Source organism: Gobius niger, assembly GCF_951799975.1.
Source record: "Gobius niger genome assembly, chromosome: 16".
NCBI classification, from domain to species: Eukaryota; Metazoa; Chordata; class Actinopteri; order Gobiiformes; family Gobiidae; genus Gobius; species Gobius niger.
This window is the reverse complement of record NC_136867.1, coordinates 26,895,810-26,916,185: the sequence shown is the minus strand read 5'-3', so window position 1 is coordinate 26,916,185 and position 20,376 is coordinate 26,895,810. Positions and strand designations below refer to the sequence as shown.

Genomic DNA, 20,376 nt, shown 5'->3' with positions numbered 1-20,376 from the left:
GCATCAAACAGGGATGAATGCAAGTAAAAGTGAAAGTGTTTTTTTGAGGAAACGCCCTCGTTGTGTGGTACAAAAGTCCTCACTCAGGCTGCAGAGGTGAGAACGAAGACGACATCCACGAATCCACGATGTTTAAAGACATTTTTAACAATATCTTTCAAAAGGGCAAGAGTCGCAAGAAGAAAGAAGAACGAAAGAAAGAAGGAAAGAAGAAAAAAGCAGCCTCACGCAGCACGGATGCAGCGCACACGGTGGACAGTAAGTACATTTTACATTTATTCGTGCTGTGATGCCGGCTTTACAGCACAGTACAAATCTAAAATAAATACAAGGATGGAAATGTGGCAAAAAGTTGGGCTTATTTCAATCCAAGGAGAAATTCAAAGATGATCCCTGTTGCGACGTCTGCTCGGATAATGACATTGAAGTGCCCTCAGGTTAATTACAGCTTTTGGGAAAATGTTGCTGGTTCTCTGTCAAACTTAATGGGAAGAGATTTACTCCATGCACAGAAGTTACCTTTACTGAACGACACTGAGGCTCACAAAAAAAATATCAGTATGCCGTTGTACATGATCATTGTTCTAAATATGTATAAATACAACTATATGTATCAAATGTGATTTCTGTGCATGTCTTTAACGGTGGAAATCTGCACGTTTGTCGGTGTTTGTTCTTGTTTGTTTGCTCTTTTAACCTCTTAACTCCCGCCTGAACCGAGAGGATCTTTTTCCTCACGTCATCAGATTTTTTTTGCATAACTTTTTTTGTTGGGTATTCAACTCATTTTTGTAAGTTTTTTAGTCATTTTTTGTCACATTTTTGTCATTTTTTTGTCAAATTTTTGTAATTTTTTTGTCACATTTTGTCACATTTTGTCACATTTTTGTCACATTTTTGTAATTTTGTCATCTATTTTTTGTCAATTTCTTGCGACATTTTTGTGACATTTTTGCCACTTTTCCATCATTGTTTTCGTCTCAGTTCTGTTGCTATTTTCTCAGCTTTTTTCCAGAAGCTTTTGGACTGGGGTGAAGCCAAACTAGAGAAAATGAGCTCAGTTCAGGTGGGAGTTAAGGGGTTAATCATGTCTGGACAGCAGAGGTTTCTTTAACCTGCACATGGAAATGTATAATGATTAAAATCTAACAGACTCACCATCACAAAGGGTGGTGGTGGTGGTGGTGGTGGTGGGGGGGGGGGGGGGCTATTGAAATAATATGCAAAGTATTGAAAGATGCACAACTCAATGCAATGGATCACAAAAAAGTTGGACTAATAGCAGTTGCTTTAAAACAGTGGTTCCCAACCTTTATTGTCTTGCGTACCCCTTGGGCTTTTCAGTCATTGTCCGTGTACCCCCTACCTCAAGGGTGTTGCAGTTTATTTAGAAAGTAATTACTTAAAAGTTGTATTTGTAAGAAAAAAGACAATGATGTGGTAAAAATACACCTAAGATTCTCCCAAAGCAACACATTTTACTGCAAAATATAGCTTTTCCTATGAAAAGGATGTTCAATTTCCCACTTTTTGAAAGCTGAAATTGTTCCAAGTACCCCCTGCTAGGTCCCCGTACCCCTGGTTGGGAAACACTGCTTTAAAACACCCAATCTAGGCAATGTCAGCTCTTCAAAAATTAAAATAAATCCACATAATTATGAATCATGTTGGTGATTGTGGCAGAAGAAAGAAAAGGCGTCCTGCTAAAATGTTCAGATAACTAAGCATATCCTCTACTGTACATAGTGGCACTGCTTGATTTTGTCTACAAAAAAGTTTAAATGATTAAATAAAGATTCAAAAAGAAATCTGGAAGGAGAACACTGTTTCTTTAAAGAAATCTGTGCAGAGCAGACGGTGCTGAGTCAAAGTGAAACCAGTGTCTCCTCAGTTTAAACAGAGTGATCTCATCCGCTGCTAAGAGACACAATTATCCCTTAAGACGTTTCCTCCACAGTAATGGAGGATAATGACTTACACACACGCCTAAACCCGAGGCTTATTTGTTTTGTCACTTGCTGTTTTCTGTGCACATTGTCTCTCAATGTCTTTATTTTCAGTTTATATTGTGTATCCAGTATAGAGGACCCACAGCCCACTCCTTTCTCCCTCCTCCTGGTCAGAGGCACCAGAATGTGAAGCTTAATCACCTTAAAACTGCAGCCATAAAGCAGACCCTCCATAGTCCCCGATGTTGAGACTCTGATGGTGTTGATTGTTGGAATAAAAGCTCGATGACAGAGTCCAGGGAAAACACAGCTGCTGCTCTTGAAGATGAGAAACACTTATGACACCAGAGCATTGCCCCCTGCAGGCCTTTGGTGGTACTGCAGTGAGCTGATGACTTTCACCTCTTTTTCAGGCTCCACTGTGGACCAGAGGGACGACTCCTTCAATCAAAACACAGTCCACCTCAGTCTCCTGGCCCATCCCCAGTCCTGTCCCCAGTCCTGTCCCCAGTCCTGTCCCCAGTCCAGTGTCCGGTCCAGTCTCCAAGCCCATCCTCAGCCCAGTCAGTCCAATCTACAGACCTGTCCCCAGCCCAGTCTCCAGGTCTGTCCCCAACCTCAGTCCGATCTACAGGCCTGTCACCAGTCCAGTCTACAGGCCCATCCTCAGCCCAGTCCCCAGTCCAGTCTCCAGGCCTGTCCCCTGTCCAGTCCACTAGACAGGGCCAGTCTGTGTGGGCTGCTGGGTGTGAACTGGTCTGAGTTCAGCCGTGGCTCTGCTAATGTCTCTGAGGAGATGCTGATCCAGGAGTCTGTGCGCTCTCACCTCCCTCAGCCGCCAAAAAAGCTGGACACAGACCTACGGCGCCACCTCCTGGCGGTGGAGACAGTGATGCGGAGTGAGCTGATCAGACTGGCTCCTAGGTTAGATCAAAAGCTGATGCGAGTCCTGACACAGAGCTACCACCGCGCCGTGTTCAGGCAGATGGAGGAGCTGCTGCAGACCTGCTCCTCCAACACCAGCTCTTGCAGTACCTGCCTCCAGCTGATCCAATGGGCCCTCACTCAGTACCTCAGGTGAGAAACTCCCATTATAAGAGCACTGTTATAACCCCATACATCAGATATTCTCAGTGCAGGGGAAATATCAGTATCTAAAATGGATGAAGTGGGTTTGGGTGCATCTGTAGGGTCAGTGGAAGCTTAAAAACCTAAATGTTATAACAATCCGGAAAGTAGTGAGAGCTCTCGTGATCCATCAGCGCGTTGTGTGAAGCTCAGACTGATGCTGTGTCTCTCAGTCAGGAGCTGTTCCTTCACCCTGATCTTCAGACATTAAACCTGCTCCAGTACTTGGACCTGGTCCTTCTGAGCAACTGGACCCAAGACGCTCAGGACAAACTCCTCAGGCTCCACCAGGTACCACTGCCTAAAGTCTCCCAGTGACGGTCACAGAGTAAGTGCTGAACGTGATGTGTTTGCAGACAGATGTTTCCTCGCAGCTTAACAAGATCCTGGAGCGTGAGAGGAAGCACAAGCCGTGTCGCAAAGAAGAGAAGTATATCTGCACTTACGTGGATGTGATTCAGGTGCACAGTCTGTTTTGGCTCAGCATCTTCATACGTAACAATGGGGTCATTGGTCTCAGCAAATGTATTTGATATTGATTATTAGCCACTGGACAAGGAGTGTGTAGGGATTAGCACCTCTTAAATGAAAGTCCCAGGTCGGGTCTGGTGGGGCTGCTCTGTGCAGGGTTCACATCCCCGTGTAGTTTTCAAAGAGACTTTGAATCTCGAGGGACTTCTCTGGCACTTCATACATAATAAAAACACCATTAGTGTTTGGAAGAGAATGAGGAGGAACCAAATGTTGGAGTTTGAATGCTTCAAAAGAGCATGTGTGCTTTTGTCTATAGTTTTAAGTGTCCTCTCAGAGATAAACAGTGCATTGATAATCCTCTCCCTGTCTGTGCAGTGCATTGATGCTCTTCCAAAAGAGGCTTCCAAGTTCAGCCGAGAGCTCTCCTTGAAGCTCACACAAGTTTGTTTCAAAGAACTCCTCCTCTTTATGCAAAGGTAAACAGCTCTGAACATTTTTTGTGCATAAAAGAGAAAAGCAGCTCAGAGTCATTTCATTTGCAGCTACAAAACACAGTGGCTCCAGTGGTTGAAGAAGCTGAAGAAGAAAATGGCCGACCGAGAAATGGTCCAGTTTTTCAGGACGTTGAAAATCTGCAAAGAGCTCAAGTGAGTTGACTTTAATCTGAAATGTCTGAGACCGTTTTAATGTTACTTTGTTGTTTATTAGGAAGTACATCTCTGAGACCAAGCTCAAATGGACTGAAGTCACTGACGTCACTGACCTCATTGACAAGATCGAGACGTTGCTCAAGAAAACTGAAGATTTTACTTTGACCCTTTTGTCGGACACACTGACGGTCATCACTGAGGTATTCAGCAACTAACTGCATTTTTATATTACTACATTTATTTTCAGCTTGTAGTGACCACTTGTCTTTGATTTCAATCAGAGTGGTTTGAAAAAGTACTTCAAGTCCAGTAGGAAAGAAGGGCAGAAAGGGCAGAAAAACAGTTTTTTGATGACGGACCTGGAGCGACTGTTCAGACCAGAGTCCTGTTCCTGGCTGAGTCTGGAGGAGCACAAGGTGAGCTCGCACTGGGCGTTTCTCAATTGTCAGGATCCACAGAGACTGAACCACATCAGAGGAATCCACATCATCGAGGCTACACTGAGTGAGAGAGAGCTACAGTACCTATGATGGCTTTGATGGTTCCATGTGACCAGGCCAGAAGGCCCAGTGGAGAACAATCACAGGACTGAGGTTTAAAACATACCAGGAAACACTGCCCATCAAGAAATACTAAGCACTGCAGGACGCTCCAACAAGAGCTGCACTAAGGCAGGTTTGAACCAGGTCTTTGTCTTTCCTCTCTTTCCTCTCACACAGAGCACCATGGACAGATGCTACAGGCTCATAGTGAGTCTCTACAGCAAACACCTGAGGAGCCACAGACTCAGCAAACTGGAGAAGAGCTGGAGTACTAATGTCGCCGACTCTGTGTGTCAGGATGCTGAGCTCATTCACGAAATCATGACTAACCTGGTGAGATGATCTGGAATGTTGAACTAATGGAGCTCAACATTCACTCCCACTTTGATGTTCACTCCAGCAGCATAGAGTCTTTGGGGATAAAAGAATAATGAAAATATGACTTCAGTGACCAGAGCAGGTTTTGAGATGTTGAGCTCCAGGGTAAGGGCTGGGGACGATACTCTTTTTAAATACCTACACTCAAATATTTCTCATCTAGAACCAGAAAACAGAACAATAACGTTAATTAATTCCATAAAAGACCATTTATTTTACATTTGTATCATGTATTTGAGCTGAAACAACCAAGTCCCTTCCTTTAAAGCAGTACTAAGTAACTTATTTACCTTAATAAATCCTTTCCGTAGTCCCTGTGGGGGTAATACAAGTGTTTATGGGATGATTGGAGGGTCTTTGATCTCCCCCTGGTGTCTCTGGCCAGAAAACCATGTTTGCAACTTGACTGCCCCCGGTGCGGAGAAAGCAATACACACTAATGTAATCACGAAGGAGAAGCTAACAGGCTAACGGGCAAAGCTAGCTGCGGGCTAACGTCACTTTAAACAGTATTTACAGCCAAGTTTGAGTGTTCGCCTTTCCTGACGGCGTAGTATTTACTCTCCAAGACAATTAATAAATCAAAAAATCGTAACTTGCTACGACACCTGCAGTTGCGCTTATGGCCTCTAGGGGGAAGAGTTACTTAGTACTGCTTTAAAGGGGGGGTATTATGCAAAATCGACTTTTTCAAGCTTTACATCATGTTATTATGTCATTCCCTCATTAAAAACATGCCTGAAGTGTTGCCTTGGCACATTCACGTATTTTTGAGTAATCTGTAAAAACTCTGATGGCGGCCATTTTAGGGATCGGTTTGCCTGAGTCCTCCTAGGAACGCCCCCACCTCCTGGAGACGCCTCCGAGCTTTCGTCACCAGCCGAGTAACCAACCACTGCCCCTCAGCAGAACCCCCTCCCCACTGATGCCACAGACAGCGTGTGGAGGGGGCGTGTCGGAAAGGCTCAGAGGTTCTTAAAGAGACAGAGACCTATTTCAAGACATTCACTACAGCCATTTTGAGAGAGCAATTTTATACAAGGCAGTTATTCTAATTTACTGCATTTACAGACCAACAGAAGGTTTGGTCATCATTGTAGTGTGATATAGACTGGTGCTATGTGATTGAAAAAAGCATAATACCCCCTCTTTAATGCTGTCCCTGAACCAACAGCATCAAAACTTAGATCTAAAGATACAATATTTTTTCGTTACTTGCTTTCGATTTTTATTTATTTTATTTTATTTTTTCGATACCACACCCGCATCTTTAATGGTACCCAGCCCTACTCCCGGGTCATGTAATTGTACATTTAAGTTTAGTGCCCTTTTCTCCTGGGATAAGACTTACAGTGTGACCTCTGTGTTTGTAGTGCCCTGAAGTGGAGGAGTCGAACTTCATATTGCACTTCATCAGTGACCTGTTGAAGACCACAGACTTGAACGCAATCAAGATATCAGCTGGAGCGATGCTGGAGGAGAAGCGGTAAACAACATTTCATTATCATTTTCGCTGTTTTATCTGCTGCCTCTCTGTGTAGACTCTGTGTAGACTCCTGGTCACTGAAGGTGCACATGTGTTTATCTAACCTGTGTCCACACTAGTCTGACAGAAGACCCTCCTCTGCTGAAGGCTCTGCTCCAGTGGAAAGGCCTGTCCAAAAGGGAAATCAAGGAAGTGCTGGATTCTTTGAAGGGTTCACCTGAGGCCAGACCTGCTCCTCGATCAGTCCTGGACAAGTTCCTGCATTGGATGGAACAGCATGTTGTCAAGAAAACACAGAGAGAAACATTTACTAAATTGCCATAAGTGCAGCTGAGGCTCATATTTGGGTCCAATGCTTTTCATTACTGTTTTTTTGCACTGCAGAGTAACATTTATTTTACTGTAACTGTCTGTACGAGAACTTCACAAGCAGAAGAGGGCGCCACACACTTGAAGCATTTCACACAAAGACACAAAGTTATCCCTTTCTTTTGACATGTTTATTATTCCATGTTATTTAGTAGGTGTTTAGCTGCTGGAAAGGGCACTCTGCTCTATAATCTGCTACTCTATGCACCGGCTTAAGTAAGTTATAGACTCAATTATTCTGAATTTACATTTTCACTTTGTGATTTTAAGGGACATCGTATAAGGTAATAATCAGGTGAGTTTAAGGGAAAACGCTGCATGCTGTCTATGTTACTGTAAAGGTACAAAAAAAGGAGAATTTTGATAAATAAAGGTTTGTACCAAAGTTATTTCTCGTGCTGTTTTTTTGTAAACCAATCAGACCAAGATATGAATGTGCTTGGATCAGTAGCTGCTCAAACCGACACAACAGTGGTGGGCTTCATCAGCAACAGAGACGAGTCAAACTGCAGGAGTGGGTGAGCAGTCTGGCCATGTGGTGCTCACAGATTAATCTCTCTCTAAATGTGGAGGAGACAAAAGAGATTGTTGATTGGGTCCAGCTCCTCTAACAATCAACGGTGCTGCAGTGGAGAGGATGACCCGCACTAAGCTCCTGGGTGTGCACATCACAGAGAAGCTATGTTTTCAAAATCATGTTCCTGATTGTGCGTCACTTAGTGTGTGTCTTTCACGTAAACAATTCAACAAATATATTTATGTTTGTGATCCATAGTGTGGCAAAATGTCGAAGTTAAAGGAGTACGGATGCTTTTTCAACCCACTTTGTTTATTTGTCATTAAAGGAATAGGCCATTGTTTTTCCATACTGAGATATGTTCTTACCTCAGCTTTGACGAGTTCTTTAGGACCTGTCTGATCTTCACCAGTGCCTTCAGTCACGTAAACACAGCGCAGACGGCGTTAGCATTTAGCCTCTCCCTCTCTCCTCTATAGCTCCAAAACTGGTCAAGATAGAAGCTACCAAGCTCTTCCACGTTTTCCCTATTTAAAAATGGTTACGTGAAGTGTTACACTACAAAGTATAATTACACAAAATTAAACAATGTGGATTTTCTAAGCGGATAAAAAGGGGGGACTATATTGTAAGGCGTAATAATACCAGGAGTAGTTCGAAATCCGCGCAGTAATCTTCACTTTACTGTGCGGATGCCAAATTACTCCTGGGGCGACAGTGGCGCAGACAGTAGAGCGGGTCGTCTCGTGATCGGAAGGTCGGGGGTTCGAATTCCACCTCCTGGAAGTGTACACTGTCGTTGTGTCCTTGGGCAAGACACTTCACCCACATTGCCCCCAGTGTCTGCGTACATTGGTGTATGAATGGGTGAGTGGATCCTTGCTGTAAAGCGCTTTGAGTGCCTAATGTAGGTGGAAAAGCGCTATATAAGTTGAGACCATTTACCATTACGCCTTACAATATAGTCCCCCCTTTTATCTGCTTAGAAAATCCACATTGTTTAATTTTGTGTAATTATACTTTGTAGTGGAACACTTCATGTAACCATATTTAAATAGGGAAAACGTGGAAGAGCTAGGTAGCGTCTATCTAGACCTGTTTTGGAGCTATAGAGGAGAGGGGGAGAGGCTAAATGCTAACACCGTCTGCGCTGTGTTTACGTGACTGAAGGCACGGGGGAAGATCAGACAGGTCCTAAAGAACTCGTCAAAGCTAAGGTAAGAACATATCTCAGTATGTAAAAACGGTGGCAAATTCCTTTAAGCTTGTGAGCAAAGATCACAAGCTTAATGTGGGCGGTGTCCACTCACAAACACACTTTCCTTCATTCCAGTGTGATTAGTTGCATTAAACCTGAACACAACTCAAAGTGAAAGCATTCTTTTGAGCGAGCTCCCTTTGTGTGATCAGGCTGCAGAGGAGAGAACGAAGATGAAGACGATACAACGTTTTTAAAGCATAGACATGAGGATATCATTCAAAAGGAACAAACGGAGCAAAGGAGCTGAGGGCACACAGGACAGTAAGTACATATTATATTACACTGTGATTCTGGCTGGACAGTGCAGTGCAAATCAGGGGCGGACTGGCCATATGTCCATTCTGGAAGAGCACAGAAGGGCCACTGGCTCTCGGACCACCGGTCTGGCCTCTCAATTTTCTCCTTAGCCTCTGACCTCCTGCCTTAACCGAGCTTCACCCAAATCTAAAAGCTTAAAGGGGCGAGATGCAAGTTAGCCATTTTATACTCACTACTGCCACCTCAGGTCATACGTGTAACTGCAGCTTCTATATTAAGCTCGTGCATGACGGCACTTCAGACCCGAATTAACACCTTTCTGAGTGACAGTGCAGGATTTTAGAGGCAGTTGTGGTGAACAGGTCTGAGCTCATTCTACACATTAGGACATTGTTGGAACATGTAGGGGGAGGAAAATACATAATTTTAACATTTTTAAAGAGGGGGTCCATCCATCCATCCATTTTCTTCCGCTTTATCCGGGGCCGGGTCGAGGGGGTATTATGCTTTTTTCAGTCACACAGCACCAGTCTATATCACACTACAATGATGACCAAACCTTCTGTTGGTCTGTAAATGCAGTAAATTAGAATAACTGCCTTGTATAAAATTGCTCTCTCAAAATGGCTGTAGTGAATGTCTTGAAATAGGCCCCTGTCTCTTTAAGAACCTCTGAGTCTTTCCGACACGCCCCCTCCACACGCTGTCTGTGGCATCAGTGGGGAGGGGGTTCTGCTGAGGAGCAGTGGTTGGTTACTCGTCTCCAGGAGGTGGGGGCGTTCCTAGGAGGACTCAGGCAAACCTATCCCTAAAATGGCCGCCATCAGAGTTTTTACAGATTACTCCAAAATACGTGAATGTGCCAAGGCAACACTTCAGGCATGTTTTTAACGAGGGAGTGACATAATAACATGATGTAAAGCTTGAAAAAGTTGATTTTGCATAATACCCCCCTTTTAAACTCTGTATAGTCCCTTTAAAAGAGAAGCATTCAAATAGCGATGAAAACGAGGATGAACATGTGAGTAAAACGTGAAGAAAACGTGACACAAAGCAACGAAAAAACGAAAAAAAAATTGATAAAAAGTTACAAAAACTGAGGCGTTACATTGTTGCTCTCCAGTTGAGAAGCTTTTAGATTTGGGTAGAACCGAACTGGAGAGAAGCCACTCGGTTAAGGCGGGGGGGTGAGAGGTTCAAATACGTCTTTGTGGAAGTACGCATTTACACTAATGTGGGCCGTTTTTCAGTCTCAGTCCGCCCCTGGAGCAAATCAAAAATAAATACGCAGATGGATATGTAGCAAAAAAGAAATAAACATTGATGGCCAAAAAGCTCGGCGCTCCGGAGCTTGTGTCGCTCTTCCTGAAGCAAACACTGTGTCGGAGCCTCTTCCAGTAACACCTGGTCACGTGACTGTCTCGAACTGCTTCATTCTGTGAGCTGCGTATCGTGTCTCAAAGCGGGTCAGAGCGTCTCACTGAGCTGCCTTTAGCGACGAGGCAAACAACGTCCATGTAGTGACGTAAATCATTAGTCATAGATAAATAAAAAAAACTGCATCTGACAAGTAACGGTCAAGACATTGCCCAGGTTAAAGAAGTTAAATATCTGGGCCTACTCTTGGACTCCCATTTAACATTTGAAAGTCATGTCAAAAAGATCACAAGAACAGCCAAATCAAACTTGTTCAGTTTCAAAATCATACGGGGCTGTTTACCATTTCATGCAGCAAATGTATTTATGCATGCGATGACTTTCTCTCATCTTAGTTACTGCACAACCTCCTGGTCACAGGCAACAGCCACAACAATCAGGCCTTGAAGACGGATTTACAATAGAGCATTAAACATTTTAGATAAAACATCTGTCAGAACGCACCATTGTGGGGTATTGCAGAGGTTAAACTTTCTTAACTTTGAGAATTTTATTAAATTCTGTAACTTAAAATTAATGTATAAATGTCTGGACAGCCAAGCCCCTGATGTTCTCAGACGGCTCATAGTTCCACTTGGATCAGTGGCTCCATCACACGAGGAGCTGCTGATGGAAATGTGAAAGTACCCGCTAGAAAAAAGACCTTTGAACAGTCAGCTTTTACCGTCCAGGAGCTAAACTTTGGAACTCTTTGCCTCCTGAGCTGAAACAGGACTTAGATCTGGGGGCTTTTAAAAATGAAATAAAACGTATTTTAAAAAGAGATCAAGTCTGCAATCATTTTTAGTTTGCACTCAATGCACTTCCTCTGTGTAATGTCAGAATCAATTAATTCAATGTATTTTTTGTACTTTCTGTGCATTTGAAAAAGCCCTTCTAGGGACGGACATTGCAAATTAGCCTTGGCTATAAATGTTGTAGTGTGGTACATGTTCATTGTTCACACATGTCCCTATCAAATAAAAGAATAAATAAAAAAAAAAAAATAAAAAAAAAAAATGTGCTGTGAACGGTGAATGGTCACATGTGTAGCACTCTTGTTTCGAACACAGGGCCCCCTCAGGGCTGCGTGCTATCACCATTGCTCTATATCATGTATACAGCTGCAGGTCTGCCCATGAGAGCAGCTACATTATTAAATTCTCCGATGATACTGTTGACCCTTTTGCAGGAGCAGACTCTGATCATGGTCCTGCTTTCATCCAGTGGTGCGATGACAACTTTCTTGAGCTTGTCGTTGACTTTAGGAGGAATCCAGAGAGCCCCAAACCGAGCTTTATCCACGGGGAGGAAGTGGAAAAGATCGACTCTTTTAAGTACCTGGGGACTGTTTTTGATTCCTCTCTACGATTTGATAAAAACACAGAGCAAAGTGTCAAACGTGGACAGCAGCGAGTTCACCTGATGAGGAAACTCTTTCAATGCATCAGCAAATATTTTAAGTAACTTTTATCATTCTTTTATTGAAAGTGTCTTAACCTTTTCTTTTATTTGCTGGTTTGACGCCGGTCTGTGAAAAATAAGAACAGTCTGAACCACATTGTCAAAGTGTGTAGTAAGATTTCTGGTGTGCGTTTTGAAGACTTTGCCTCACTCTTTAAGAAAAGTGTCCTCCAAAAGACTCGATCGATTCTGGGTCCATATACTGTAGGGAAACCACAGCTGCAGTTTTTCCCCTGATGAGAAAGACTGCTACAGTGGCCCCTACAGGCCTTTGGTGGTAGTGCAATGAGCTGATGACGTTCACCTCTGTTTCAGGCTTCCCTGTAGACCGGCCCGACAGCTTCTTCAATAAAAACTCCATCAACTGTACAACGGAAGACATCCACTATGGAGTTTCTCCCCGGACCTGTCTCCAGACTTTGGACAGGGCCAGTCTGTGTGAGCTGCTGGGTGTGAGTCGGTCTAAGTTCAGCCGTGGCTCTGCTAATGTCTCTGAGGAGATGCTGATCCAGGAGTCTGTGCGCTCTCACCTCCCTGAGCCGCCCCCAGACCTGGACACAGGCCTACAGCGCCACCTCCTGGCGATGCAGACAGTGATGCAGAATGAGCTGATCAGACTGGCTCCTTGGTTCAATCATGAGCAGATGCGAGTCCTGACACAGAGCTACCAACGTGCAGTGTTCAGGCAGATGGAGGAGCTGCTGCTGCAGACCTGCTCCTCCAACACCAGCTCCTCCAACACCAGCTCCTGCGGGTCCTGCCTCCAGCTGCTCCACTGTGCTCAGTACCTCAGGTGAGAGATTCTAAGCACTGTTATAACCCCATACTGTAGGTGAACAAAATCAAATACAGACAGGCCACACCTGCTCTCAGTGCAGGGGAAACAACCTGGAACAAAACAGTACCAAATATGGATGAAGTGGGTTCAGGTGCATCTGTAGATGGGTCAGTGGAACCTTGAAAAGTGTATTTTAGTTTGACAACAACAATCCAGAAACAGCCCAAAGTAGTGAGAGCTCTCGTGATCCATCAGCGCGTTGTGTGAAGCTCAGACTGATGCCGTGTCTCGCAGTCAGGAGCTGTTCCTTCACCCTGACCTTCAGACACTAAACCTGCTCCAGTACTTGGACCTGGTTCTTCTCAGTGCCTGGGTCCAAGACGCTCAGGACAAACTCCTCAGGCTCCACCAGGTACCCCTGCCTAAAGTCTCCCAGTGACGGTCATAGAGTAAGTGCTGAACGTGATGTGTTTGCAGACAGATGTTTCCTCGCAGCTCAACGAGCTCCTGGAGCGTGAGAGGCAGCACCAGCCGTGTCGCGATGAAGAGGACTATGTCAGCGCTTACGTGGATGTGATTCAGGTGCACAGTCTTTAACTTTTATGTGTTTTGGCTCAGTGTCTTCACATGTAACAATGGGGTCATTGGTTAGCCTGGGAACCAGAGTCTTGTATAGCTTTGAGTGTCCTCTCAGTGATAAACAGTTTTGATAATCCTCTCCCCGTCTGTGCAGTGCATTGATGCTTTTCCAAAAAATACTTCCGAGTTCAGCCCAGAGCTCTCCCGGAAGCTCACACAAGTTTGTTTCAAAGAACTCCTCCTCTTTATGCAAAGGTAAACAAAATATTCCTGTATAAAAGAGAAAAGCAGCTCAGAGTCATTTCATTTGCAGCTACAAAACACAGTGGCTCCAGTGGTTGGAGATGCTGAAGAAGAAGAAAATGGCCGACCGAGAAATGGTCCAGTTTTTCAGGACGTTGAAAATCTGCAAAGAGCTCAAGTGAGAACCGTGACTTTAATCTGAAAAGTCTGAGACCGTTTTAATGTTGCTTTGTTATTTATTAGGAAGTACATCTCTGAGACCAAGCTCAAATGGACTGAAGTCAGTGACGTTGAGGAGATTGAGATGTTGCTCGAGGAAACTGAACTTGTCACTTTGACAGTTTTGTTGGACACAGTGGCTGCCTTCACGGAGGTATTCAGCAACCAAACGCATTCTTATATTGTTCCAGCTTATAGTGACCCCTTGTCTTTGATTTCTATCAGTGTGGTTTGAAAAAGTACTTCCGATCCAACCATAGAAACAGTTTCTTGAAAAACCTGGAGCCACTGTTCAGACCAGAGCCCTGGATGAAGGAGAAGCTGAAGGAGCACAAGGTGAACTCATACTGATCCATGTAATCAGGTTCTAATTCACAAAACCCCTTGTGCAGCTTTTCCCAATACTGAGCCTGCCCTTGCACATCTACGGCACTATTTTTCTAGCCTGGTCAGCTTACCAGTGCAGACCAGGACACTCCAACAAGAACTGCACGAAGCCAGGTTTAAACCAGATCTCTAGCTTTCCTTTCTTTTCTCTCACTCACAGAGCACCATGGACATATGCTACTGGATCATAGTGAGTCTCTACAGTAAACACCTGACGTGCTGCAAACTGGAGCCGAGCTGGAGTCCTGATGTCGCCAACTCTGTGTCTGAAGACGCTGAACTCATTCACAATATCATGACCAACCTGGTGAGATGATCTGGAATGTCGAACTAATGGAGCTCAACAGTCACTCTGGCAGCGTGGAGGCCAACTCCAGCCTATTGCAGACAGTACAATATTATTTTGCGATATATTGTGCAGCTCTAACAAAGTAGAAGTTCTTCTGCAGCCTTGATGTCGACTGCTAAACCACAGTGGATTTGCTGGTCCCATTTAATGATAATCAGTTTTATTGACTTCAGGGAGGTGGATGAGAGCGTTGAGCTCCAGGTTCATGTGACTGTACATACACGTAATGCCCTATTCACCTGGGATAAGACTTACAGTGTGACCTCTGTGTTTGTAGTGCCCTGAAGTGGAGGAGTGGAACTTCATATTGCACTTCATCAGTGACCTGTTGAAGACCACAGACTTGAACGTAATCAAGATATCAGCTGGAGCGATGCTGCGCAAGTGCGAGGAGAAGTGGTAAATTACATTTCATTATTATTTTGCTGTTTTATCTCTCTCTGTGTGAACTCTGTAGACTCCTGCTCACTAAAGGTGCACATGTGTTTAACCTGTGTCCACACTAGTCTGACAGAAGACACGTCTCTGCTGAAGGCTCTGCTCCGGTGGAAAGGCCTGTCCAAAAGGGAAATCAAGGAAGTGCTGGATTCTTTGGAGGATGTACCTGAGGCCAGACCTGCTCCTCGCTCAGTCCTGGACACGATCCTGCATTGGCTAAAAACAGCATTTTGTCAAGAAAACACAGAGAGAAACATTTACTAAATTGCCATAAGTGCAGCTGAGGCTCATCTTTGGGTCCAATGCTTTTCATTCCTGTTTTTTTGCACTGCAGAGTAACATTTATTTTGCTGTAACTGTTTGTACGAGAACTTCACAAGCAGAAGAGGGCGCCACACACTTGTACACTTCACACATTTATCCCTTTCTTTTGAGACTTTAAGCTTGACATGTTTACTAATTCTTCCATGTTATTTAGTAGGTGTTTAGCTAAAGGGCTCTCTGCTCTATAATCTGCTATTCTATGCACCCGCTTATGTAAGTTATAGACTCAATTATTCTGAATTTACATTTTCAGTTTGTGATTTTAACCTCTTAACTCCCACCTGAACGGATCCCATTTTCTCCAGTTTGGCTTTAACCTAATCAAAAAGATTATTGGGAAAAAAGCACCAAAACAGCCACAAAAATGAGAAGAAAACAAGGATGTAAATGCAGCAAAAATGTGACAAAAATTCAACAAAAATGTGACAAAAATTCTACAAAAATGTGAAAAAATTCAACAAAAAAATGACAAAAATTCAACAAAAATGTGACAAAAATTCAACAAAAATGTGACAAAAATTCAACAAAAATGTGAAAAAATTCAACAAAAAAATGACAAAAATTCAACAAAAATGTGACAAAAATTCAACAAAAATGTGACAAAAATTCAACAAAAATGTGTTAAATGTTAGCTTTCAAATGAGGTGTTACACAGACCTATATAATGGCCAAAGAGGACAGAATGCATTTGGTTCAGGCGGGTGGTAAGAGGTTAAGGGACATCATATAAGGTAATAAATAATCAGGTGACTGTAAAAACGTTTTGATAAATGTTATTTCTCTTGTGCTGTTTTTGTAAACCAACCGAGTTTAGTCCTGGACCATTATTAAAGGAAACGTGGATGTGGAAATGCTTAATGCCAATAGAATTCTTTTTGTAATTGTTTTGGCCAAAATTAATGACTCAAAAATCTGCTTGTGGCGAAAAAAGACAAACTTTATTTGGTTAAAAAGCTAAATTCAAGTGAAAATGTTTATAAAGTTCCGGAAATTCCAGTTACCATGGAGATCCGCCATCTTTGCAGCTGTTAGCATACATTTCCATTGACTAGCATTAGCTAAAAACAGTATAAAAAGTGGAGAAAAAAGCACCGTTAGCTGCTGAGTTACTGCTGGTAAATACATCTAACTCACTGTGGTGCCCAAGTGTTTCAATGTGAACAATAACGCCAGTATTTTAAGTTTTAAAATCGCCATTAGTTTACAATTCCTACTAATCCCATAATGCTTAGCGATATGACGTCACGTTTGCTAATAAAGATAAATAAATAAATAAAATCATTTTATTTAACTAGATTATACATTTTAAACAAGCAGCTTTATTGGTTTATTTATACCGTATGCTTCGGAGTGAGCCGCTCTTGTAGCAGCCCGTTCCTCCTGTGACCACCAGATGTCGCCAAAGTCTAGGCTCGTCCGCCTCGCGCCTCCGCGACAGCGACACAAAAACAGGTTTCTTCGTAGATAAAAGTGAGGATGCTACTAATTTATCAAAAATACGTCGTTATAAAGGTAATATTTCTCACTTTTTCTTCTTTTTGTTCAGGCACGACTCAACGACTCAACGTCTCTTCGAAGGACGACACCGAAAAATAACGGTCAGTGCGTAATATAAGTTACTTTTTATTTCAAAATGGTCAAAACCTCACTTTAGCTGATATTGTTTAGTGCAATACAACAGATTACGATATTTTAACACGTCTTGTAACTGGTTTGAGGCCGTGTTTTTGTTTAGAGTTATTAATTTTCCGTGTAAAATTAGCAGACGTTACACAAACTAGAGAACGTAAAATGGCGGCATTTCTTCTTCTCGTGTTTAGCTAATCTTTAATATTTCACAATCTTCTTTCAGGTTGGTCTCATTGCCCTGCTTTGTTTTACGGGTGAGCAACAAAGAGTCAAAAACACAAGACCAAAGAGTGACGAAAAACCATGACAGAAACATGACCAAAAAGCAACAAAAATGAGATGAAAATGCGACAAAAACGGCTCCAAAATGTGCGCGGCAAAAGAGTGATGAAAAAGCGACATCAAATGAACAAGAGAGCCACCAAAGAGCCACAAAAACGCTTAAAAATGTAGCAAAAAAGCAACGCCATTTTTGTAGGTCTTTCAATGAGACGTGACACTGGTTTTTAGATGATATTTTTTAATCATTCATTCTCTTGCAGATCGATCGTTATTGGATGCAAAGAAGACGTCGGAATAATGGTAAAGGTATAAAAAACAGGGCTAAAGTCTGTGGATTCATCTATAGAATTAGATAAGTAATTTATTATTATTATCATTATTATTATCATTATTATTATACTATTATTGTTATGGTTACTGTTATTATCATTATATTATTTTCATTGTTACGATTATTATTATTAGATACAGTTTGACAGTGTGGATGATATTAGATGTTCATTACTGTGGATAATGATGATGGTGGCAATGATAACAATAACAATTATTAATATTAATTCCTAATTTTTATTTATTTTTCCATTACACACACACTCACTCACACACTTCCGCCCAGTACGTCGACCAACACAGCCGGAAGTCTAAGTTTTCTGGTTCAGCGTCATGTGAGATCTGTTGTCTGTTGTTTTGACTATCTCTGTATCTCTGTTTTTTGTAATGTCTCTCTTGTCTGTTTTTTTGTTTGTTTGTTTTGTTTGTTTCTTTTGTAATTGTCTTAGAATTCACAATAAAAAAAAGAAAACTCTTGTAAAGAAACGACGCCGCTGTGATGAGTGCGGGAAGTCATTCAGCCATGAATCAACTCTAACAAAGTATCAGAGATTCCGCACCGGGAAAAACCAACACTGCCCCGTGTGTGATAAAAGGTTTTCTTTAAAATCCCTGCTCACTGTCCACGTGGGAGTCCACACTGGAGAGAGGCCGTTCACATGTGACCTGTGTGGGTCATCGTTTAAAGAGAAGAAAATACTTAAAGCACGCGCAGTCGTCCACACAAGAAAGCAAGACTTCAGCTGCGACGAGTGCGGAAGAAGTTGCATCAAATTTACGAGTTCACCGCCTCATTCACACAGAAGAAAAGAGACATCATTTGACCAGTGTGGAAGAGCCTTTCATCACAAAAGTGGATTGACACGACACAAACACACTCACAGTAAAACGACCTTTCCCTGTGATGAGTGTGGAAAACACCTCTCCTCCAAACCAACCTTAGAGCGACATAAACGCAGGAGGACAGCACGTGTACGTCTGTAAAACATTCTGCGGGAAAAAAGTAAAAGTGCTCTCATATCAGAGAACATGAGCAAGTCGTCCATGAGAATATAAGGTACCAGTGTGAGCAGTGTGGCAGGTTTTTTACCAGCAAAACGTATCTGAAAGTTCATCAGAACCTTCACACAGGGAAACGGTTCTCCTGTGACCAGTGTGGGAAAGAGTTTATATGCAAGAAGAACCTGAAGCTTCACCAGCGCGTCCACACTGGAGAGAAGCCCTTCACCTGTGACCTCTGTGGAACAGCTTTCTCTTGGTCAGGCAATTTGAAAGCTCATCAACTCGTGCACACGAGAGAGAAGAAACACGTCTGTGATGAGTGTGGAAAAGCATTTGCTCGGCCATAAACAAAGTCATGTGGAGAAGCCTCGTGGACGTGGTCAGAGCAGAAAAGCCCTGAAACACCAGAGCGTTCAAAACCAAAACCCAAAACTCTCCTCAGACCAGATCTCACTGAAGCGACTGGAAATACGGCTTCACCGACTCCAAACATGAGGCTCTAAACCTCAGAATGTTCCTGCGCTTTTATGTTTCACTGTCCCAAGAATCAGCACACAAGCTGTACAAAGTTTTTCATTGTTAGAGGCTTATTATTGTTCAAACACTATGTTAGTAGAGTAGTAATAGCAACATCGAGGTGTCGACAACAATAGAGAATGTTTAATAGTTTTACAATTACCTCATTTATTTTGTCATCATATCTTCATTTTCACCAGTTTTTACAAGTTAAAAAGTATGTTTAGATTTATAAAAAAAAAAAAGCTAAAACTCTGGATTTCATCTTCCATTTGAATTTCTTGAAGCAAAAAGTTTTACGAAAAAAATATGTTTTCTGTCATTTTGTGTTTTCATTTAAAAATAAGACATTTTATCAAATCAAAAAGGGCCAAACTTTCCTTCATTTTCAGTGACAAAATCTAAACGGTGGATAAACCCAGGTTATATTTGTTACGATTTTTGTCTGAGGGATTTTGGATCTTGTTTAGTTTTGGAATAAATGATAAATGGTCATATTTATATTGCGCTTTTCTCCATTCTTTATGCACTTGCTCTACTTGATTTTGTGTCTGTTCAAAACTCAATAAACCGGGCGGAAATTGAATATTTAAAAACCGTCTATGGTGCAGGTTTAGTCCGTACGAGACTCCTCCTGGTCTGCTTTGGTTTCAGATTTGAGTTTCTTGTTTTCCTGCTCGTGGCTGATGAAAAAGCAAACACTGACACTCGGATCCTTCCTCAGTTTCCGAAAACAATCCCAATGGTTTCCTCCTATTGTCCTCCCTCTGCGAGAAACTACAAACGACTTTATAAACAGATTAACTCCCCACTGGTGTGAATAAGGAGATCGTGTCCAATAAAACCATAAAGTGCAGTTTAATGAGATTCGGCTCTTGTCACAATGTTGATGTTTTGTCGTGTTTTATGGTGAGTATCTGGCACAAAGTTTAAAGTGGAGTTCTCATGTTCTCCCTGTGTCTGCGTAGGTTTCCTCCGGTTTCCCCGACCACTAAAAACATGGACAATAGGCCAGAATGAATGAGTGGTTGGTGCATAGCGGTCAAGTAGTTTCAACTGCCATATTTTACCTCTTCTCTCAGCGTCGTCTCATATTAGTATTGTCCTGTAAATCTCCTGTATCGTTAAGATAATAACAAACTGAATTCTGCCACTAAGCTCACAGGAAATGGCGCCTGCATTGGCCTGAGTGGCAGTTGTCCCAAGGTAGCATAGCTGTCAAATCCAAAAGTAATCAGGTATGGGTTGGTGGTGGTCGGATTGTAGCTTAGTACAATGGTTCAGTAGTAGAAACTTGGTAACACAGGCTTGTAAAGCGCAATGCAAGTGTTATTATTATTATTATTATTAAAGATTTATTTGGGAAATTGCAACTTTAAAGGTCATTTAACCCCTTAACTCCCACCTG

General features: G+C 42.5%; 2 protein-coding genes across 2 annotated transcripts in view; both read left to right on the top strand.

Moving 5' to 3' along the window:
• vps29 (VPS29 retromer complex component) overlaps positions 1-20,376 on the top strand; it is a 230,067-nt gene that overhangs the window by 42,421 nt on the left and 167,270 nt on the right. The window lies entirely within an intron of this gene.
• LOC306976306 (uncharacterized protein) lies at positions 129-15,276 on the top strand (the record flags this gene model as incomplete). Its single annotated transcript, XM_079574226.1, has 11 exons — positions 129-258; positions 2,363-3,026; positions 3,251-3,368; positions 3,434-3,538; positions 3,927-4,027; positions 4,094-4,198; positions 4,260-4,401; positions 4,483-4,617; positions 4,921-5,076; positions 14,725-14,846; positions 14,954-15,276. The coding sequence occupies 11 exons, from the start codon at positions 129-131 to the stop codon at positions 15,147-15,149; spliced, it is 1,974 nt and encodes a 657-aa protein (XP_079430352.1). The 3' UTR covers positions 15,150-15,276.